General features: G+C 43.1%; 1 protein-coding gene across 4 annotated transcripts in view; it reads left to right on the top strand.

Moving 5' to 3' along the window:
- The window catches only part of Smarca2 (SWI/SNF related, matrix associated, actin dependent regulator of chromatin, subfamily a, member 2), a 118,664-nt gene that overhangs the window by 16,530 nt on the left and 78,019 nt on the right, over positions 1-24,115 (top strand). For all 4 annotated transcript variants that reach the window (XM_055613779.1, XM_055613781.1, XM_055613782.1 and 1 more), the window contains exons 3-5: positions 3,812-3,941; positions 9,926-10,360; positions 19,298-19,559. In XM_055613779.1, coding sequence (XP_055469754.1) covers positions 3,812-3,941; positions 9,926-10,360; positions 19,298-19,559 — 827 coding nt within the window. The remainder of the gene's footprint in view (positions 1-3,811; positions 3,942-9,925; positions 10,361-19,297; positions 19,560-24,115) is intronic.

Below are 24,115 nucleotides of genomic sequence, written 5' to 3'. Positions count from 1 at the left end.
GTATGAGACTTTGATATTTGCTGTGAGGGTGATCACATGGGTACCATTTGGCAGTGAGCCCTTCTAGGAGATGCTAAGGACAGCCTTTCAGAAGAAAGCTCCTCTTTGACTGTTTGCTTTGAGGGTTAGCCGGAATCAAAGAAAACCAAAGAGGGCATCATGTGTTACTCGAAGGTCTTTGCCTCACAAGACAAGTGCAGGTGAAAGCCCCTGTAGATGTTATCGCTAGTGGGGCTGTCCCTGGTACATGCAGTGGCTACATCCAGGTTCTTTGGAGAAACAGACCCAATGAGATATAAGGAGATTTATCCTGAGGAATTAGTTTATGGGATTCTCGAGGCTGAGAAGTCACACAGTTTGGAGTTAGCAGGATGGAAACCCAGGGGAACCAGGGCTTTAGTTCCCATCCAAGTCCAGAGGCCTGGGAATCAGAGAAGTCAGTCTTGTAAGCCCTAGTCAAGGTCAGGAGGTCAACTCTCAGCCTAGGTTAGAATAGACATTGGACGTAGGAGAAAACAAGGAACAAGACAGGAGCCTACCCATAGAGGGCCTCTGAAAGACTACCTAGTAGTGCATCAAAGCAGATACTGAGACTCATAACCAAACCCTGGGCAGAGTACAGGGAATCATATGAAAGAAGGGGGGTTAGTAAGACCTGGAGAGGACAGGAGCACCATAAGGACCAAATATATCTGGGCACAGGGTTCATTTCTGAAACTGACTCTCCAACCAAGGACCATGCATGGATATAACCTAGAACCCCTGCTCAGACTTAGCCCATGGCAGCTCAGTGTCCAAGTGAGTTCCCTATTAAGGGGAACAGGGACTGTCTCTGACATGAACTCAGTGGCTGGCTCTTTGACACCCCCCCCACCCCCCCGAGAGAGGAGCAGCCTTGCTAGGCCACAGAGGAGGACATTGCAGCCAGTCCTGATGAGACCTGATAAACTAGGGTCAGATGAAAGAGGAGGAGGACCTCCCCTATCAGTGGACTTAGAGAGGGGCAAGGAGGAGATGAGGGAGGGAGGGTGGGATTGGGAGGGAATGAGGGAGGGGGCTATGGCTGGGATACAAAGTAAATAACCTGTGATTAATATAAAAAATTAAAAATTATTTTAAAACAAAGAAAATAGATTTTTTTTTTCCTCACAAAATATAACCCGGTTTCTCCTACCTCTACTCCTCCAAGTTCCTTCTTTTCACCTCTCTCCCTTCTGGATCCACCCCCTTTCTGTCTCTCATGATGATTTCCAAATCAAGACAGTGGTATGCTTATCGTGAAAAGTGGATTAGTACCAAGATAAATGGGATGATTACCCAAGGAAACAAGTATACATGCATTCCACATCTTGTCTTTCCCATATTCTGCTGTTCAAGGTCTGCTTCCCCAGCCCTCCATCTCAACCAGTGGATCCTGAGATGGGGAAGTGAGTCAGGAATTGCTGAGAATGGGAGAGATCTCAGCTGTGACCTTTTAGTTGGGGGAACAAAGGCTACTTAAACCTTTGGGGGTGGGTAGGGGCTTTTGGGGTGAGTGTACATCTTTTTCTTTGGCAGGGGCCAGGGCAATGGGCATTCCTCATTTGCATAAGGAGAAGTTCCAGATGCTGCCAGACTGCCAGTCATGCCCTTATAAGGGGAGAGGAAGTTTTACCTGGCTGCCAGGCTACATGACCTGTGGTGTGTGTTTGGGGGTGTGTGGGACAGTTGGTGGGGGGGGGACGCAGGTCTGTGTGTGCTGGGACTTACTGGCCTGGGGCAGAGTGGGAGATCTCAGGAAGAGATTTCCTCGGTTTTGGATCTGGAGGGTCAGCTTCCCCTAGTCCCATGGCTCCCTAGCCCCCACAGTATTTGGTAAAAGTACAGTGCCAGCACAGTTATGCAGTCAGGGGTATTTTTTTATTTTTTCTCATCACAGAGACATACCATCTCTATTTATTACTCTGAAACATCCTCTTTTTATTTGATAATGTATTTCTGCAGTATCCCCAAGTTTGTATCTCCCCACCCCTTTTCCTTGTTTGCTTTAGATAGAGTCTCATGTACGTCTTGCTGGCCTTGGCATCACTGTGTAGCCCAGAATGGCCTTGAACTCCTGTCCTCCTTCCTTCTCTGTGCCTCAGTGCCTGTTGATCTTGTCAAATATCTACAAAACTAAAGCTCCTTTTTTCCATAGCATATCATGTCAAGATGTCATACAGAAGTCATTGAATCATCTCATGTTGTGTTAACCTGGAGATGTACTCTAGATCTGCTTCTGCTCTTGTAGACTCTGTGATACAGAACCTCAGGATGACCTGAGGGAAAAATGCGGAGGACATACTTAGTTAATCTTTTCTGATTGAGGCATTTAAAAGTTAGGTGTGGGGGTGAGGGTTGGTCCTGTCCTGCTTTTCTTTTGGGCAGTTTTATTGTTTTCTTTTCTGACCCATGGCTTTTTTTCCTACAATCTTTACTTCTCTCTTTCGTAGTCGCTACACTTAAGGGTACTCCTTTTTGTTTGGTGTTTCTCATACCTGTGAGTAACCTTTGCAGTTTTTCATTCTGAGCCTTGCAGATCTTGCCATCCCGCTCTCCCTCCCTTGTAGCCCCTCAGATAGCTCTCTGTGTGAGGACTTGGGTGAACCCTCAGAGCTCACACCTGCTGGCCAGATGCCTCCACTTTCTTCGCTCTCTCTCAAGCGGCTGTGTTTCTTGTCTTCCTTCTCCATCTCCCTCTGAGCTCCAGCTTTTCACTTTTCAACATCACTGAAAATAAGTAAACAAATGGCCTAAATACATCTGCTGCATAGCTTTGATTTCCTCTCTATTATTACTACTTAACAGACTCAGTGACACTCTTTATACCAGATTCTTCCCATTTTTCTTCTGAGCATCCTCTTTATGGTAAAATTTCCCTCTTTTCAAGTGCATGCTTTTGACTCTGCAGAAATTAACTTTCTTTTCTCCAAAACTGCAAACACTCATACTTTCTTGCTTGAAGTCATTTGGTTTTTATAAACTCTTGGAAATGTTCCTTTCAGGCTGTTTTGAAAATTGCTATCACAGTTTGGGGAAGAATAGACTTTCCTTTCCCGAACACGTGCTCCATCGCCTGATTCTGGATTGGATTAGCATCAGTTCAATAGCTGTTTATTGTATGCCTGTCACGCTCTGGGCCTCAGGTCCGATGTCCAGCCCTTGTGCTTATTATTTGTTTCTAAGCTTGTGCCTTTAGCTCCCTCTGGTCTCCTGCCCTCTGCATCATCTGTCTCTGCTTTTGACTTTCTCCCTTTCAGTACTCAACCCCCTTCGCTTCTCTGCCCCTTATGTTCTTCTCTTCCCAACTGCCATGGAACCTTCTGGTTCAACTTTTTAACTTTCCTTAGTTCATTCCTCCAGTGAGGAAAAATCACCGGGAAAATAGGTCACCTCAGACATTTCACATAGCCTTCACTTGGACTCCAGAATAAGTTCAATATGTGACGGGTTTCAGGACCATTTACAGAGGTATGAGAGAGTACCATTTGTTTACCCTGTGAACAGTACATCGTTTTTTATTTTTTAATTGGCAGCTTGTGATATTGGCCAGAGAATGAAATTCAACAGTTTTTAGAGACTTATTTGATTTAGAGATGGTTTTTGCTGATCCTATTGTATCTTCCTTCCTACTGTTTTCACTCAGGAAGTATAAAAACATCGGACTAGAGACTGGATAGTAAATGGTTGTGTCATATCTTTAAGGACTTTGGGGATAGCTCTTGATGGATAGTCTTGTTAGAAATACTGAACCTTAAAGAGGTATCTAATGGGTTCCCTTTCCATGTTTCAGCCCATGGATGGGATACATGACAAGGGGATTGTAGAAGATGTCCACTGTGGATCCATGAAGGGCACCAGCATGCGTCCACCACACCCAGGAATGGGTCCTCCACAGAGCCCAATGGATCAGCACAGCCAAGGTTTGTGTCCTCTGCACATTTAATTTTGTCTTTATTACCATACCAAAGAAACATCAGTCTTTCCTGATGGTAAATTAATAACAGCTGTAACGTGCATGTCTAAAGATACTTAAATCCAGTTAGCTTTTTTTCTCTATAGAAATATGTCACCCTCTTTACCCAAAGATATTATTATTCATCTGGGTAATTTTATTTCCACATTTGTAGTAATTTTATCAACTCAATGCATCCACCTTTGTTTCACAGAGCTTCGTGTCATTTATTAGGAATTTTTTATTGTGATAATTTGGGGAACCTAAAGTTTAGAGATTTTTCTTATTTCTCTGAGTATACATAGCTCGTAATTGCTGAGTGTTAACGAGGAATCTAGATATCTCTGTCGCCAATAGCATAGATACAAAAGTAAGATGAAGCAAACACCAGTATCTCTTGAATTGATGCTTACTCCCTGGGTCAAAAGTGACATTTTTCTGGCAGCAAAACCACCTGCCATTGCTGGTCAGTGACTCTTAGGCCTCCTAGGCTTGCTGTAGCAAGTAAGTATGAACCTAGTGGCCTGAAACTAATTTATCCTTTTGCTGATCTGCAGGCTAAAAGTTCATGGCCATGGTGTCAAGAGAGACTGGTGTCTCTTAAGGTTTCACAGAAAAGTCCTACCACTTTCTGGTGGTTGCCAGTAAACCTTGGCATTCCTAGACTTATACAGTAAACACTCTAGTTTCCACCTTTGTCACCATAAGGCATTTTCACTGTCTGTCTCTGTATCCAGCTCTTCATCTTTGATATTTGGATCAAGGTGGACCCTAATCTAGTATGATTTCACTTTAATTTGGTGATACCTGCATCAACCCTATTTCCAAAAGAGGTAGCATTCACGTGTACAGAGGGTAGGATGCCAGTATTTTTCTGTGGGTAGCAACACACACAGTTTGACCCCTGACCATAGCTAATCAATATGTGAATTCCTTTACTCCTTTATGGCATCCATGTCATATTTCCTCCCTTTGCTATTGAAGAGATGTTAGCTGCTTCAGAGTCATTAAAATATACTGTAGCCTGATTTCAGAATCGCCACTTGGTTATTTTTGCCCATGAAGGACGTGCATTAGTCTGGTGCCAACTGACCCTGGAATGTGGCCCTTCTTCCAGGACCCCTGTGGTTTGTATGTCATACAGACCTTCCTGTAATTAAGAGTGCTTCAGTTTTCCCTCCTTTTACAATGGGATCCGCCATGGAAAAGACTTCGCTGTAAGGATTTACAGAGACATGTTCATGGTTGTTTTCTTCCTGAAATATAAATACGCAGGTCACGGAGGCTGACATTAGCATCTCCCTTTGCTGTTGTCTGCAGTCTTGAACATCTCAGGGTCTGATCGGAGTCTTGGTAGTAGGCAAGCATAATTATCACAGATGACTCATGAAATCTTGACCTTGTAGAAAAACACTCGAAAGATTGAGGCATTTTGCAGGCTAGAGAGAAGTTTGACCGAGAATGAATGGTAGTGGCACCTCTAGGTTCATCATTTAAATTCTAGGGTGCCATGTGTGCTCATAGTGATAATGAGACCTCAGTTTTAGTACCTGGAAGGTATGGATGAATTACATAATTACATGCAGTAACTCCTAAAGTCAGATGCTTCAACTTTTTCTGCTCCTTGCATTGCCATACCTCTAGCAATGACAATGTGTAAGCCCCTGAACAAACAAATGAAGACACCTGAATGTTATCATTGAGAACAGTTTCACATTTATTTCTCCTAAAAATCCTGATAGCTTGACTTCCCTTCTCACTTTAGGAATAATTTATTTACCTATGGATTATTCTGCTTGGCAGGATAGCTAGTGTAAGATTCTATGCACACTCAGTAAACTGTTCCATCAGATACAGAGGCAAATCATACACTCAACAGCCAACATTTAAAAATAGATCTATGTTTATCTGAAGTACATCAGTTTTAATTACTTGGAAATGGGAGGGCCTTCAGTCAGTGAAGTGAGAACCAGCATATAATATTATTCCATAAAATAGTAAACTATACTGTAGACTGAGAAGTGAATTATTTAAAAGTTCTTTTTTAAAAAATAAAGCAGTGTTGTTATAATGCATTTCTAATCCATGTAGCGCTCTGAAAAGAATTTTGACTTGGTAATAGTCTGTATCTTAAAAATCCCATTGTGGAAACCTCTTTCTAAACACACAACTATAGAGAGGTTCCGTATTGATCAGAAGGCTGCCAGCTTTAACTAATTCAGAACATACTAAGGGACTTTAGGGTATTGCTTGGAAGGCAAAACCATTTCCCTCAGTAAATACTTGTGTACCTCATGGTCCTAATAGTAACATTATTTTTAACATAGTGGATCGAGAAGGTTTTTTATAGGTATATATGTATATATATAGTGTGTATAAATATATATAGATGTATATATATGTATAATATGTTTATATTATTTATGTAAGAAAGTGCTTATAAAATTGGTACTTAAAAATTGCGATTATTAATAGGAAAGAGACAGCTTATTGCTTCTCTCCAAGGCAAGGTGAAACTGGGGAGATAATGATTCTTGAAGACCAGTGATGGAAAACTGGCATTTTGTGACCCTTTTGGATGAGTAAATCAAAGAAAACTTCCAAAAGAGTGCTGTGTGCATCGACATTGTCATCTTCACACAAATGTATATTCACTCGGAGGCAATTTCTTCTCTGTTTTCTCCACTAAGGATAATTACCAAAATATGTTATGCCGATGCATCATTTAGATTCTGTTTTTCCTCAAGTTTTATGGTATGCTACTCATGTAGAAAAAAAAAATCCCTTTCTGTAGCTGAGCCACTATCACATTTTTAATGTCACAGTGACAGGATGATTCTTTTAACATCTTCTTTAAATTTGGGGAAATAATTTCTTCCTACCCCCCAGCTTCTTCTTCTTCTTTTTTTATCAAATTTGACGTAAAATTCCTTACTATGTTGATTCATCCTGCAGTGTGAATTTTATTCTGTCAGTTTCCTTCCTGTCAAACTTATGAATATTTTCCTGCATTGATTTCTTAGTGGACAGGTATGTTAGTCAGCTTTGTATTATTGTTAACAAAATATTCCAGGCAAGCCACCAGAAAGAAGGAAAGTTTATTTTGGTTCTATTACAAATGTTTCAGTCTACCTGTGAACTTAGGCCTGAGAAGGCGAAGTACCTGATAAAAAGAGCGGAGGGTGGGGAGGCCTGCTCACCTACCGGCACCCCAGAAGCAGAGAACATAGATAGACAGGAAGGAGTTGGGGTCCTAATATCCCCTCCAGTAGCACACCCTAATTTTTAGCTTCTTCCAGGGGACACCATATCTTCAAAGTTTTACTAGTCCCCAGTTGTATCAAGCTGAGGCTCAAACTTGCATCTAACACATAGGCCTTTGGAGTACATTCTGCAACTGTCGGTTGGAGGTATTTTGTTTTGCTTTCAGAGTTTTGAGTTCATCTCTTTGGTGCTACTGTCTCATCTTTGTAACATATTCTTGCTCTTAGCCCAACCTCATAGCAAAGCCTTTTTCATGATTTACAAGAAGCGTTTGATAAGCTGTGTTACGTGTAGTTGAGTTTATCCAGGATTTTAGACCATTGTATCAGGCTTTCTGTGACGTGTGGGTGAAGTTACACTTGACAGCGGGAGACTCGTGACTTATCTTAACCCCCTTTGTCATACCTTCCTATTATGAAAATGTGAGTTCTTTCTTTTTGTTGTAGACTCAGCATTGGTAAGAGAGGCATTAATAAACAAATAGCCATTTTGTACAAGCTTACAATTAAAGGGTGACTATCAGCTTTATTAACAAGGAAAACTACTAAAGGCAAAAGTTCAGTATCTTATTGATGCCCTACCTAGTGTTATAAATAAGAACGTGTTGGAATATTTATGCTAGTTTAACAGGCTGACTTCAGGGATTTTTCCTTGCCTCACTTACATAGACAATTGACTAGATCCCCAATCCTGGTGTTGTATGCTCCCCCATGAAGTAGGGATTTGGGTATTGAGACCTATAGCAGTCCCCATCCAGGTTAGGGGTTCCACACACGGTGTTTCAGTTCTTAGTAATTAATAGAAGTACACCAGTTCTTAATCAGGGGATCATGTTACATTTGTTTTCTCTCTCCAAATGGCAAAACCACAGGTGGAAGTAACTATCATTTATTTTCTCCAGGCTTCAGAATGGTGGTGGTCTTCAGGGGCCACCCACCTGTGGACCTCTGGGGCTGTGCAGCACTTTTGTTGAGACTTCACATGGGTTCAGACCCACAGCTTGTGGTGACCTTTATGATAACTGTCAAATACACATACTCATTACAGGATCAGCTCTTTTCCCCTGCGTTTGTCCTGTCCTGCCTAGGGACTCCTTTCCCTTTATTAAAATTGCTACTTTGTTTGAACTTAGGCAGCTGTTTGATTGCAAAAGCCACTCCGTTCCTCTCTCCATCTTGGATTTCCCTCTCTGCCGTATGTTGTGGATATACCACCTTCTGAAATAATCCCCTTGAAAGTTCTGTGTGTTTTGAGGGTTCTTTTCTCCCCCTTCAGAAAAAAAAAACATTCTTTATCTCCTCATGTTGGCATTTTAAAACCCACCCATTTTTATGTGATATCCTAAGTGTTTTGCCTGGAGATTTTTGAAAATTTAAATAACTTGACATATTTTGACATAATAAAATGTACCTTAGAAATTATTGGGTGTATGCATTAGAGCCAGACAGACTTGCTTTAAAACCTGAGCTGTGAAGATTTCCTTGTGTGAGAGTGAGTAACTCACTCTCTGAGACGCCACAGCCTTACCTTAGAATGTGAGGTAACAGTGTGCCTTCAGAGGGCTGGCCTGAGGATTGATACAGCAGGGTATGCTTTCCTTTAAGTACTCCTGTTTTCTGCCATTTCTGCGCCTGTACCTGCCTGATGTGCATTGGCTGGCGACGTCACCTGGGCTCACTCTTGCCTGGTGACAGCTGCCTTGCCTACAGTAGAATAGTCCTCTGAGCACAGATGACCCTTAGGAAATTTAGTGACAGCTAGTGATTAAACCAGTGGCTGATAGTGCAGGAGTCTAAATACCCCAGCTTCTTCATCCCTTCCCCGGAATAATTGTAGGCAGTTTATTTATCTTGTATCCCAAAGCTTCTGCAGTGGATTAATTCTGCTGCAACAGCTGGCTTGGTAATGCATTTTTTTATTGGCCACCTTCCCTCCCATATATCACCCCTCCATAGTCCTCTCGGTGCCCCTGCATCTCCCCTATAAATCACCTATGCTCAGTCCTTGTTTCAGCCTGTTTCTGGACAGACCCAGTTGAGATGCTGCGTGCAGTCGCTGTACAGGGACTGCAGCATTAGGCCCTCGGTAATTGCCAGTTAGTCACAGCTTGCATGATAATCAACCAAACACTACTTGATTTCTTCATAAAGTCCTGTTTATTCTGCACGGAGCCACGTTAGACCTCTTCCTGTTTTGTGGAGCAGCTTGGATCTACTTCTAATGTAGAATACTGCCCTTCCTCGTTGTTCCCGCAGGTGTATAACAACCACTAACAGTTTGCCTTCTAGGCTACAAGTGGCTATTGATCATTTGAGATGTAGATAGAGAAACTGAGATATTCTGTGAGCATGAAATACCGGATGGCAGACACCTATGATGGAGGAAAAAAAAAAAAGAATACAAAATAGCTCTTTTTTGAAATACTAATCTTGTGGGTGTTAAATAAACTGTTATAAAATTACCTTTACTTGTTTCTTTGATCTTTCTAATGTACCAACTAGATAGTTTTAAATTATAGATTAAAAACTATGTTATGGACTAAATGTCCAAATTATATGCAATTGTTAATGTATTGCTATCTTAAATTTCTATCATGCAGTGTTGCACTAGAAAATTATTAGTGTAATCAAGACTACTTCTCTCTCTCAGGGTCATCTGCTGCAGCTTTGATCTTGTGTTTTATTTTAGGTTATATATCACCACATCCATCTCCTCTGGGAGCCCCAGAGCATGTCTCCAGCCCTATATCTGGAGGAGGTCCAACACCACCCCAGATGCCACCAAGCCAGCCGGGGCCACTCATCCCTGGAGATCTGCAGGCCATGAACCAGCCGAACAGAGGTCCCTCGCCTTTCAGTCCTGTCCAGCTGCACCAGCTTCGAGCTCAGATTTTAGCTTATAAAATGCTGGCCAGGGGCCAGCCCCTCCCTGAAACACTGCAGCTTGCAGTCCAGGGGAAAAGGACCTTACCTGGCATGCAGCAGCAGCAACAGCAGCAGCAGCAGCAACAGCAGCAGCAGCAGCCTCAGCAGCAACAACAGCAGCCCCAGCCGCCTCAGCAGCAGGCACAGCCGCAGCCCCAGCAGCAGCAGCCAGCCCTTGTTAGCTACAATAGACCATCTGGTAGGTTAATACACAACCAAATGAATAGCACTCTGGTCCAGCTTGGATAAGCAGCCTCTCGCACACAGAAGCGCTAGGCTGTAGAAGCCAGGGGCGGATGGAACCCTTTTCCATACCGTTTCTTGTTCTATTGAAATTGGCTGAGATTCCTGGTTCCTGCTCTAAAGAATCCTAGAGCAGTGTTTCTTATCGGAGACCCTCCTGAAAGCTGGGAACCTAGGGCAAAAGCACATAAGCACATTCTCCCATGATCTTGCATTCTCTTTTAGGAGGTACAAGGTTGTCTGGAAGCCCATCAGTATACTCCAGGTTAGGAACCCCTGCATTCTTTGCATCTAGCTATAGAACTCCCTGCTCAAATTGGCCCCCAACTGAGTCTTTCAGTATTTGTTGATTTATTTATTTCTTACTTTTTCTGTTATACACAATATAACATTTGTGTATTTGGTGAGTCTTGTTGTAAAATATATATATATATATATATATATATATATATATATATATATATATAATAAAGAAGCAGAAATGTGGGAAATTTTTTGAAAGAAGCAAGGATCCAGGTCAGGGGTATAGAGGAGGCCACAATAGCCCCCTACAGTTGCAATGGCTGAGCTTCAAATAGGACTTGAGTGTTCTGACAGAGCCACAAGGAGATGGGGTCATGTATCTAATTCTCACCATTCAGAAGGAAGTTGCTTCCCAATTTCTCAGCGGCCACAATGCCGTTTCTGGCATGAGAATATAAAGTGGATCTCCCAGGTGTGATTATCTTTCAAATTACAGTCATCCTTGGTGTCGGAAGCAGATTGCTTCTTGGACCCCAGTGGATACCAAGATCCGTTATGTTCAAGTCCCTTATATGAAATGTGGTATTACATTTGCATTTAAGCTATGCATGTCCTTTCTGTGTACTTTATCATCTTCAGATTGTTTAGGAGAAATATTGACTATAACGTGAATGCTATCAGAATAGTCGATGCACTGTATTGTTTAGAGAATAATGACAAGAAAAAGGAGTCCATACCCACTCAGTGCAGCTGCATTTTTTCCCTGAGTGTTTCCTCTCTATGGTTAATTGAATTCACAGAGTTGGGACTCACAGATATGGAAACCTGACTATCATATCTTCATTATTATTATTGTTGTTGCAAAAGGCTTTGCATGATAGAAACATTTATTCGTAGCGGGGTAACAGATCCACATGGCCTTTTTCTTGCACTCCCTGAGATAAGAATCAGAAGCTATGATTACATAATAGGTGGTGTTGATGTAGTCCTTTGTGTGGCCTTTTGGAGACATGGCTTTTTCATGTTGCTAGAAACTCACAGGTACAAGGGGCTTTAGAGTGCTTATCTTTGAAAGTTGTATCTCAAGATAGCTCGTGGTAAAGATGGTTATCCCACAAGCCTGATGGACCACAAGTTCCATCCCTAGGACCTACATAAAAGGAGGAGAGAAATGACTCCATAAAGCACATGCCTTCTGTGTCACAGGCGACCTCCTTCCCTAATCAATCGTCAATCAACCAATCAATCAACCAAGTTTTAAGAAAGAACTGTGAAAACAGCTTATGCTTTAGCTCTGAGGGCTTTGGATTGCAAGTGTAATGCTCCCCAGACACTGATAGCATCTCCTATGAATGGCTTCCCCTCACTTGGACAAACTAACAGGCTAATCACTGTGAGAGCAGTGAATCTGGGATATTCGTCCTGGGTTTAGGAGCTTGGGTCAGGAGAAAGGATTCCGATTGGTATTTTTGGTTTTCTTTTTAAATATTTTAAGTTTTGAATTTGTGCTTCTTTTCTGATAAACTTCAAACAGCGATATCAGGCAGATGAACTTTTGTTGTTGTAGATTTGGCATTAGCAATGAGTTTCTTCACCAGGGAGATGGCTGTATGGTTAAGAGTGCTTGCTGTGCAAGCAGGAAGACCTAAGTTCAAGTCCCTGGAGCCCATGTAAAAATCAGGTGTGGTTGTGTGCACCTCTAATCTGGGAGCTGTAGGAGACTGATAGAGAGACAGGAAGATCATTGGCTGGCCACCAGCCAAGCTCTGCGTTCACTTGGAGGTCTCAAGAGAATGAGGCACAGAATGATAGAACAGGATACCCATGTTTCCTTCTGACCTCCACATGCTCACACACATGCACACTTCACACATACACACACAAAAATAAGTATTTTGTAATGGGTGTTTTAAACCAGCTGTGGCATACAGCTGTCTAATCCCAGCACTTGGGAGGTAGATGTAGGAGGGTCAAAAGGTCACTGTCATCCTCAGCTCTATAGTGAGTTTGAATCCCAGCTTAGATTGCCTGAGACTGTAGATCATAATAAAACTAAAGCCCAAAACAAAAGCAACAGAAACTGGTGTCTCATCGTTCTGAAGGCGTGGGACTTCCAGCATTAGGATGTCAGCAGAGCTTTGGCATGTGGTGAGCCCCTGCTCTCCGGTTCATAGAACACACTTGTACTCTACCCTCCCACACGTAAGGGGTGCGAACACTCTCTGTGGCCCCTCACATGGTCACTGATCTCATTCCCGAGAGCGTTCCGTCATGGCTTAATTTCCTCTACCTCCTAATACCGTCTGCTTGGGGATCTGGATTCCACATAGGAATTTGGGGGAGACCCAGACATTTAGAATATAGCAATGTGTTTTTTTTTCTTTTCTCCTTTTTGTGTATGTGTGTGTGTGTGTGTGAGAGAGAGAGAGAGAGAGAGAGAGAGAATTTTAAGACAAGTTCTTCCTTTGAAGCCCTGAGTAGCCTTGCACCTGTAGCATTCTGTCTTTCTCTGTCTAAGTTCTGGGTTAACAGGCATGCTCCAGTGTGCCATCACTATCAGCTTAGCAGTTGAGCTTTTAAAGAAAAAAAAATATTTCATACCCAGATTTCTGTGTGGCTAACAGGGAGCCTTCTAATAGATGGAGGAGCCTGTGGGACCAACAGTATAACACAGTAAAGGGCACCCCAAACTCCATGCAGGGAGGACAAGTTGATTTTTAAACTGTAAAACTAAAGCTCTGGAGAATTTGGCCAAATAGACGGAAAACATTTGTGTGTCTGTAGCTCAAGCTCACTGGGAAGCTGCTTGCTTGCCCTTGTTCCAGAACGTTCTTGGCATACGCCATCTCTGCTTCATGGAGGGCATTCAGATCCAGATGCCAGCAGTTGTGACATGAACGCTCATACGCATGACGATTTCCCCCAGAGGCTACCTTCCTGACCAGCAAAAGCATCTGCAGAGTGTATGGGTGCCTCAGCTCTTTCCTCTTGTGCATAAAGAGTGAAGACCATGGCTTCCTGTCACGGATCCTTTTCAGTCTTACTCTGGACACTGTTAGCAGAATTGGTCATCTCTATTTCCCACGTCTTAGTGCATGAGTGGTTTTAACAACCAGGTTTTACGCAGAGGCCAGCTGGTTGCATCAAGAGAACTGGCAGCTGGGCAGAGAAGAGGGAACCAAGTGAAATTCCCAAAAGGCAATATTGTGGGATTTTGTCATATGACCATAATCCATGGTACATGAAGCCTGTCTTGGGGTCATAGGCCTCCAAAGGCATTACTAGCTTTTAAATGACCTTGACTCAGCAGGAAAACATTCCACAGCATGAAGGAAGGTGGGATGTGGATTCCTTATATGAGAAACCTTTCCATCCAAGGTTCAAGTAGTGGGATGAATGAAGCAGTGAAAGGCGAAGGATGAAGTTTATGTTATCCGAGAACATGCATGTAACTAATGCTTCATGTCTGCTGAACCTAATTGTGCCTGCGTTCTCTGGGCCATTTCCACAGAAGGGGTGCCCTTCTTAATTATTCACTTCTTTGCTTATTCCTGCCTTATCACATCCTATCAACAGAGGGACTTGATTTTATATCTTCTGAATGGCGCAGTTGTTATGCTTAGTAAGAAATGAAAATGTTGGGGCAGATATTGTTTTCTGGCCAAGTGGGCAAGGGGGATGAAAGAGGACATGGATGAAAGAGGAAAGGAAATAACTTCTTTCTAGTAGAGCGACACATTCCTGGTGCTGACAGGCGTGTTGATCCTGTAAAACTTGTGCAGAAATCTGATTTCATAGAAGGACACAACCTCATTGGATTACAGGCATGTTTAATAGGCAATTAGAATAAGCCTAAATAATGGAAAGGATCTTTTAAGTCAATATTAAACTTTTAAGTCTCCCCCCTTAAAAAACAAACAAACAAACAAACAAACAACTGTATTTGCTCATAGACACCCTGCCAATCTTTCAGGGAGAATTAAAAAAAAAAAAAAAGACATTTTAGTACATGCTCTTCCTTGAAGGTAGTTAGTTACATTTGTTCCCATCATTCTTCAGTCCCATTTCCCAGTGTAATTAATGAGCAAAGAGAATGGTGGCACAGTGCTGGGTTGGCCTTCCCCAGCCCTGCTCCAGAGCTAGAACTCACAGAAAGTGACATTGTTGCACAGTAGGATGCCGGCTGTACATTGAGCGTGTGTGCTGGAGAAGGCTGGGGGTGAGGTGGGGGGGGGGGGGACAGGAGGTGCAGGGGACAGGGGACGGGGATAGGAGCGGCTGTTGGCCACTTCTCAAGCAGAGCCTTGTTCTTGCTCTTGTGGGCAACACTGCAGCCCAAGACACGTTTCTCTTTTTATTTTAATTCTTGTTTCCTTTTAGGGATTAAGGCAGAATAAAAATGAGAACTGAAAACATTGTGTTTTGGGGAAGATGAGAGAACAACCGTGTGATGATAGAAAAGGAAAGTGGGTTGTTTTTTTTTCTTCTTCATATCCTCACTCCTGATTCTTGAGAGCAGCATCTGAAACTTTTTGATATGCTCAGGTTAAATATTCTTTGCTTCATTTAATTTTGTTTTCCAACCTGTAGAAATCACTTACATTTTTGCTTAGTGCAGCAGTGATTTGCATAATCACCCTGTGTGCTGAGCAGGCTCTGAACGCATGCACGCACGGAGGTTCTGTGCAGGTGAGGGGTGGGTGTTTTAGCGAGTGTGTCGCTCTACTACTTGATATCAGATGAAATGGGATGTCTCCACCGACAATCCCATCCACCCCAAGCAGTGTTTGGCCCACATTCTGGAGAGCCAGGCAGTACAGATTCCACCGTGGCTCCTCTGGTAAAGCCTGACGAGGGAGGCATTTTGAACACTGACCATAAGCCTGAAATTGACCATGCTGGAGAGAGGGGAAGAGATAAGTTAAACGTTCCGATTGTGTTCAGTTTGAGAGTGTGGGGAAAGGCCTTAGGTAGCCACACACTGGTGTTTGGCGCACAGTGGGTGCCTTCTGTGGCCTCAGTCCAGTGTGTTCTGTAAACCTACTAGATGGGGCTCACATCCTGAATATAAGGGCAGGAAGCTAGACTGAGTTTCCTGGTCTCTGTAAATGAAAGTGTTCATACAGTCAGTCAGTCAGAGGAGAAAACAGGCCCACATGGTAAATGCATTTGTGTTTAGCTAGGAACTAGCCTAGCTTGTAAGTGGCCCTGATAGCAGCTGGCCGGATGCACATGGCAAGTCCGCTGACCGGAGGAGCATCTGTGTCGCACTGTGTGAAACTACAGAAAATGTTTTGAAAATTGAACCAGAAAAGGGTACTCCTCAAGTTGGCAGCCAATATAGTACCCCAATTCCAGAAGTGCTTTCTTTTGTCATGGGGTTTCCTGTCGTGTGGTGTATAATAATTAGCCTTTTTCTCTCCCTGTTCTTGATCAATAGAGAGAGGTATTATTATCTTCCCCATTCTGCAGATGATGAAACAGACGTAGGACCTGGTAACTTGGTTCGTTGTACACAGCTAGTGGGTGATAGAGCCAAGGCAACCTGTTTTAAGAGTTATTTTATTTGATGTGTATGAGTGTTTGGCCTACATGCATGCATGCGTGTCACATATGTGCCTGGTGCCTGAGGAGGGCAGTAGAGTTGTCACATCCCCTGGAACTGGAGTCGCAGATGGTTGTGAGATGCCATGCAGGTGCTGGGGATTTGAACCCCGGTCCCTCCGCAAGAGCAAGCGCCCTCCAGCCCCTGACATTGGAATGTGTAAGTCAGTGGTTGGGTTTCCGTTTCTCAATATTAAGGCCCAATCCACCGGATTACAATGACTTATGTTTAGTAATTGGGTAAGGCTACCAGATATGTCAGAGCCGTCTTTGCGCTATACAGGCAGGAAAATGTCCAGCTGACAGTACTTCTCTTTGGTTAAATATGGCTTTTAAAAGAGTAGCTCGAGGCCTTGTAGATGTGTGCCTCTGTACTGCCAGGCAGTCTTGCTGTGGAAGGGGGTCTGTGTAGTGCTGAAGTGGTTAGGACTGCAACGAGTGAGTGTGTACTGTTGCCATACTCTTGGGATTATTATTATTATTTTGAACTTCGGAAAGAGGGAAAAGACTTTGATGGTGAAATTTAAAGGAGTTATTGCGATGCCATTTTACCAGTAGCAACCAGATTTGCTTCTTTGAAGAAGCATCCATACTTTGAGAATCTAGAAGTAGTAGACTCATAGTTTGGTATGCTTCGACCGTGGCTTTTGATAGATTTAACTCAACTTGCTCAGTGGTAAGAGCCCTTGCCACCAAGTCTGAAGCCTGAGTTAGCCTGAGCTTGAGTCCCAGAAGCCACATGGTGGAAGGAGGGAACTGCCTCCTGCAGGTTGTCCTCTGATGGCTACGCGGGCACCTGTGGGTGCCTGCCTTTCCCCCCCCCCCCATAAAGGAATAAATGTAATTAAAAATCTAAAAATTAAATGCTGGAAATCTGTCTTCTGTCATTTGACTAGCCGTACATAAAACAATGCAAAGGCAAAAACATTCCCCAATTCCAAGACCTCTAGGGAAAAGTATTCTAAAAACTACTCTCCGTAACTCCGGCCAGGTCTCAGCAAACCTGGGCTTTAATTTACATATGGATGAAAAAAGTTCTAAATAAAACATGTAATGGAGATACATGTATTTTGTAAAAAATCTCCCGTTCAGAAAACAAAAAGAATTAAGTTGGAAGCTGGCCGTAGTGGCGCACATCTGTGATCCCAGCCCTCAGGGAGGCAGAGGCTGGTGGATCTCTATGAGTTTGAGGCCTGGCTGGTCTACAAATCGAGTCCAGGACAGCCAAGGCTACACAGAGAAACCCTATCTCAAGAAAAAAAAAATTAGTTGAGAAAAAAAAAAATATGATGTTACATCATGGATATAAAAATAATGGGCCAAACATTTCACCCCAAAACTTTTTACTCAATCCCCAAGACCAGTACTACAAATTAGCTTAAGAAAAAATTGTACCCAGGCAGTGCTGGCACAGGTCTTTAACCCCAGCACTTGGGAGGCAGAGGCAGGCGGCCCTCTCTCTGTGTCTAAGGCCAGCCTGGTCTACAGAGCTTGGTTCCAGGACAGCCAAGGCTGCACAGAGAAATCCTGTCTCGGGTGGGAGGACCACAAAGAGCACATTTTATACATCTATAGTGTTTGGGAAAATTTTGGAAAGGAAAGAATGACAGCCTGTGCCAGCAGTTAGGATGAAGGTACCTGTACATACACCTGGTACTCTGACCCTTCCCCAAGCACTTTGCAGTAATTTTTCACAATTCTCCTGTCACAGTGTTTACTTACGGCTTTCTCTGGATTGTCATTTAACTCCTCTAAATGGCATTTACCAGAAGTTGAAGAAATGTGTTCCATTTTTCCATAACGTGTGCCTTTGTATGGTTAATTATTTCGCCTCTCTGAAATTTTAGACTATGAATATTGTGCTTTAATGGCTTTATTTTTCTTTTCCTTAGGAAGGATATAGGAGATACTTGGATGAATGCCTGTTTGTGGTTTTAGCATCTGCTGACTGAGATTCTTCATTTAAAGATTTTTTTTTTTTTTTTTTTTTTACTAAGTTATCTGGAAGCTTCAGTAATCTTATTTAATTTTAAGGAAACAGAACTCACCTGGAGGAGAGTTGAAGCACTTCTTATTTTAGACTTGTATCTAGCAGTTAATTGAAATTCCCAAAGCTTAATGCAGAAAAATGGCTGAAACTGAATTCAACATTACTTAAAGATTTGTTTTGTTTTGGGGGAGGGGGGACAAGGTCTCTTATAGCCCAGGTTGGCCACTAACTCTTGCTTCCCCTGCCTCTCCCTTTGAAGTGCTGGATTTACAGGCCTGCACCTGTAATTATGCTAGGCTTCAAAGATAGGTTAAAGATTGCATGCCGTCCTCTGAGAATAAGAGGGAAAAAAATGCTTTCTTTAATCTTAATATTCGCTAATTTTTGTTAGGGAAAATGAGTGTATTTTACCTCTCATGGTGAATAGTTTTAGAAATACTTTACTACTGTGTAGTGAAAGTGAGATTTAGTTCCTGGGATTCACTGTAACTAAGCCTGAAATAAGCTTTTAGAAACGCTGAGGAAAAGCAAGAGCCTCTGTTAGTTTCCAGCAGGCCAGTAAGCTCTTTTAACCTTAGGCACTGAATCCCATAGGCAGCACCAGCTTTTGGGACAGAGGCCTGCCTTGCAGGGACTTAGCAGTTTGCAGATAGGGCCACACCCACTACATCTGGTCATTGTAGAATTCTTCTGAAGTTTGGGTCCACCTGCTATTCTTAAAAGCCAAACAAAACAAATCACCACAGAATGTGACATTAAAAGCCAGCTTGTCATTTCCTTGATTTATTACAACCAAGAGTCATTTTTTTTTTTTTTTTTGGATATTTTTGACAATATTCATTAGTGCATGCCATTTCCCTGTGGGGTACCTTCTCAGTTACTTTTTCACCTGTACCCTTTATTCCTTTTCTTCCTTTCTACCCTCCATTAGGCAGCTCTCCGGTGTTTCAGACCCTAGCGGCCTTGTCCCTAGGTGGTGGTTGAGGGGTGGAGGAGCTAGGTGTGGTCAGCAGGTGTCCTTCCTTCTATCCTGCCTAAGTCCCTCTTGTCTCGTAGGCCCCGGGCAGGAACTGCTGCTGAGTGGTCAGAGCATCCCTCAGAAGCTGTCAGCACCGGCACCCAGCGGCCGGCCCTCGCCCGCACCCCCTGCTGCTGCCCAGCCCACAGCCACGGCTGTGCCTGGACCCTCCGTGCAGCAGCCTGCCCCTGGCCAGCCATCTCCAGTCCTGCAGCTGCAGCAGAAACAGAGTCGGATCAGCCCCATCCAGAAACCGCAAGGCCTGGACCCCGTGGAGATCCTGCAGGAACGAGAGTACAGGTACCACCTGTGATAAAGGGCCAGGGGCTGAAGGGTCTCATGGGTCCAGTATCCCTGCGCTACTGGACACTGGGAGGGCTGAGAAGAGGACAGAGAGGGCTCGTGCTGTGACAGTGGTTTCAGAACAGTTGTAGAGAAAAGTCACATGCTGTTGGGTGGATCCTTAGGTGTTGCTGAGTAGGGCCAACTGTGACTCCTGTCTCATTCCTTCAGAAACCTTTTATCACCCACTCCGTCCACCTGCCGGGTGCTTGGAATACATAGATCAAAAGTCCAGCCAAGAGTTAAACTCTTAATCTAGGCACTTGTCACCTGATTTGACACTGTCCTATCTAAACTAGGGATTGGGAAACTTTTCCTGTAGAGTACCAGATGGAAAACATCTAATGTTTTACGGGGCCATATGTCTTAGACACAGATAGTCAGCTCTTTCCTTTTTGTGGGAAAACACCCGTAGACTGCAGTACTTTGGCTTTGTTCCAATAAAACTTTATTTAGAAAAAGCAACTACAGACAAGATTTGGCCCATAGGCTTTAGTTAGTAGACCCTTCAAGTAAATGGTTAACAACCATGAACAACTGAGTGAAGTAAGGATTAAGATGAAACGAAACTAATATTTGAGTTCTGTAGCCTGTCTGGAAAGCACACTCTGACGTTACGTCTCTGTTGTCTTGGGCAGGTTACATCACTTTTCTATGACTTACGTGTTAAAAATATTATAGTATTTTTTTTCCATAAAGTTCTAGAAGCTTTCAGTACTATTGGTGTCAACTATTTTCCCAGTATTATTTGAATTTAAAGAAAAGTAGATGCTAAAAATTACAGAGAGCCGGGTGCGGTGTCACAGCCTGCAATCCCAGTACCAGGGAGGCAGAAGCAGGTGGATCTCTGTGAGTTCAAGGCCAGCCTGGTCTACAAAGTGAGTCCAGGACAGCAAAGGGTACAAAGAAAAACCCTTCTCAAAAGACCAAAAAAGAAAAAAAAATTACAGAGACTGTTAGCTAGTAAGCAGCATTTGGGTTCTATTTAAAAGCATTGTCCTAACCTTCATTAAAAAGCATTACAGGTTGTTAGGAACTAACCGGTGTGGAGAGTTGTTTTGGAGGCCTCCCCGGAACCAGGTATTAGACGTGGGTCACCCCTTTTGGATTGAAAACATGACTTTATTTTCTCATTTCTGTTGCTGGCCATCATTGGGAGCATTTCTCTTGTCATTCCCAGCTTGTCATGTGCACCTGAGGACCAGGCCAGGAATACATCCTCAGTGACAGGCAGAGTCTTTTGGATTAATACTTGTCAATACATAAAGTCAAACGCAAGGACACCCCGGGCAGATAAACTCTTCAGATGTGATATCTTTTTTACGTTGTTGAATAAAGAAAGTCATAAGTGACTTCTGGGTGTGTGTGTGTGGGGGGGGAGGTCAGTTATAAGAAAGAGCAGGATTATGTGGTTATTCTGAAATTCTAACTTGCTTTAGCCCTGCCCAGCAGGCGCAAAGATGCCAGACGCTCTGTTAGCTCATGCAACCGACCCTCAGGAGACATTCTCTGCACCTTCACATTTTATGTAACACCTGGCCTTCTTTCTCTTACTCAGCCTCACGTGTGTGTGTGTGTGTGTGTGTGTGTGTGTGTGTGTGTGCCTGTGTGTGTGTATGTGTGCGTGCATGTGTGTATTTGTGCATGCATGTGCACTTGGCATGTGTGTCCACTTTGTGGACTCCTGAATTTGTTTTGTCATTGTTAACCAGAATTTTAATTACAGGGTTCCCCTATAATCTCATTTTAGTGCCATTTTCACAAGTGTGAGTTTAAATGGGTTGTCGACCAAAGTGTTTTAAGTCATGCTGTTTGTCTTATTTCAACATACAAAAAGTCTATAGCCTATATCATCTTCTTATATTAAGTTTTTATTGCCTCTAATCACTTATCTATCCATTTATTTATTTATTCATTCATTCATTTATTTATTATAGCACATCTGGGCTTCCTCACAGGTATGGAGGTCAGATGACAACCTATGGGTTGTTTTTTTTTTTTTTTTTTCCCTTTTCTTTCTGAGTTGTGGTCCCCAGAGTTGCAAGTTTGGTGGCCAGTGCCTTTATCCTCAGTAAGCCATTTCACTAAACCATTCTCCTATATTACTAAAACTTGCGTCTACCAGGACCTTTTATACGGTGGTACATGGCACTACTGCATGCCCCCAATCTCAGGATATGGAAGACGGTGTAATGATACCAAGGCCAGCTTAGGTACAGAGTGAGACCCTATTTCATAAAAAACAGAACAACTGTAAATCAAGTGCATTTCAGAATGCGGTCAAATAGTCAATTTTTTTTTGTATTATTATTATTTGATAACGTATCCACTTTTGTAAAGATAATGTTGTATGGTTTCGGGGTTGCCAAAAGCCTGGTGGAACCTTTGGCCTGAATATCCCTGTGGCCGCCTGGAGGAGAAGGAACTTGTGCTGGCTGCATTACAGAGGCATGCCTTATCTTGTTTAGTCATGGAACAATAGCTGGCTTCTGCCTGTAGAAAGACACAATTGTTCGACCGCAGAGATTAAGTTTATCGTCAAAGGGGTTACATTAAGTGTCTTACACACTCGTAAAAGACGGTTAGGATATTCTTTTCTCTCTGCTCCCTGTGATGAACTAGCCCACCAGATTTCTGCCTGGTCACTCTGCACCTTTCTTACCTGGCTGCAGATCTGAGTAAGGTCTGAGCAGATCTCTTTTGGGATTTCAATGAGGCTCCGATGAGGCAAAATATCGTGCAACAGAATTCTCAGAGCAGAAGTTCATTTTTTTTTTTTGGCTACAGTCCTTGTCGACAGAAATTGAAAGGAAATTATTAGGATGTTACATTCCTTTAAGCCAGCTGGCTGCTCTTCCTGGTTTGCCATAAACTCAGAATTTTGACACATTGACCTTTTTCTTTTCTTTCTTTTTTTTTTTTTTTGGTCACAGTTTAGGTGAAGTTTCTACTCGTGGACACGTTGGCCTCAGATCTGCCCAGCCCTGGGGCTGAAAATATTCATCTCCTTTCCTTTTGACTCACTTTATTTTTTTCCCCATGGAAACTTATTCTTCTTTCTCTGGTGTCCGACAGTGTTGCATGCTGCACTCACCCTCTGCCCCATTTCTTTGGGCACAAATTCTTGACGCTTACTGTAGCCAATCAACTTCATTTCCTACCACATTCAAAGAGAACTTAACGCACGGACATGCAAGCTAGTTTGGTGGAAACAAATATTTGCATGGAGGACGAATTTCACACTTAGAAGGGTTTTAATAAAAAGACATTTTTGAATTAAGTCAAGCCTCTTGTCTCAAAACAGACTTGAGTGTGAAAGCACGCTTTAGGATACATGTATGTGGGCTGGGGAGATGGCTTGGAGGTTAAGGAAACATGTATGTATAGCTTACCTGGAAGGCAGTGTCTGTGTGTATGTGTGAGCATGTGTGTGCGTGCATGTGTGTGTGTGTGTGTGTGTGTGTGTTCGAGAGTGTGTGTTTCCTTGTCTTGCCCTTGTCACCATCACAAGCCTGGAAACTTCTTAAAAATTGCCAATAACAAACAGAAGAGTCACCAAGGTCACACATGCTCCCTGTCTCTCACCCTTGCTCTTTAAAGTGTCACTCGGCTCCTTGAAGGGACAAAATGTACCAGTGTCATTTTCTGTCCAAATAACTCTCCTACAGGAATCATAAACTTCTCCCCTGGACCTGAACAAATATCTGTTGCCTTTAATGGAACTCTTTTCCTTGGCAAGAACAGTCACCCTCTTGATTTACTCTTCAGTCTGCATGAAAAAACCCGAGCGACCTAATTCTGCTTCAATTTTCTGTGCTCGTGAGGGCACTAAATGAGTCTCCTGCCGTCAGGCAGGATTACATCTTGCTGTTGTTTTGGGAAGTTTAGAATCCCGACTCTCTTTATCGGACTTCCTGCTGAATCCCGTTGATGGGAAGATGAAATTGTCTGGAGAGGAGAGCATTATTTAAAATGAAGATTTCTATTCAGCACAACAACGGAGATAGAGTTTCCCCATGCTTACCCTCCCCTCTACCCCTCCCAAAACTTAGCGGCCCACCCCGTGGGCCCCATCGAGTGCATATCACTTTGCTGTAAAAAATCTCTCCCTCCTCTTTTTCATGAGTTTGCACTTTGTACTTCATGCCTTTCTTCTAGTTAATGAAAGAGAGAGAGAGAGAGAGAGAGAGAGAGAGAGAGAGAGATCTTTTGTGTTGGGAGCTCTTGAGATGCACTAATAAATCACTTCTTTGGAGATAGCAGGGAGAAGTGCACCTTTAGCACCTGCCTGCTGCAGTACCCCAAGCACTCACACTCCATTACGGAAAAGCCACACTACTGGCCTCCTCACTACCCAGCTCAGTGTGGCTTAGTCCCGGCCCTGCCAGCCTAGGAGCCCTGTGGTCACTTTGTGCTGTCCTACAGCCTACCCTTGGGAAGACGGAGGCAGGAGCCACCGTTCCATGAGTTTGGTGCCTGACTCGCTCGCTGTGCCTTACTGAACCAGAATGCAT

This window comes from Psammomys obesus, unplaced genomic scaffold, assembly GCF_907164565.1.
Source record: "Psammomys obesus unplaced genomic scaffold, mPsaObe1.curated_primary_1811, whole genome shotgun sequence".
Classification (NCBI taxonomy): domain Eukaryota; kingdom Metazoa; phylum Chordata; class Mammalia; order Rodentia; family Muridae; genus Psammomys; species Psammomys obesus.
The sequence above is the reverse complement of the archived record's forward strand: the minus strand, read 5'-3'. Positions and strand labels throughout refer to the sequence as shown.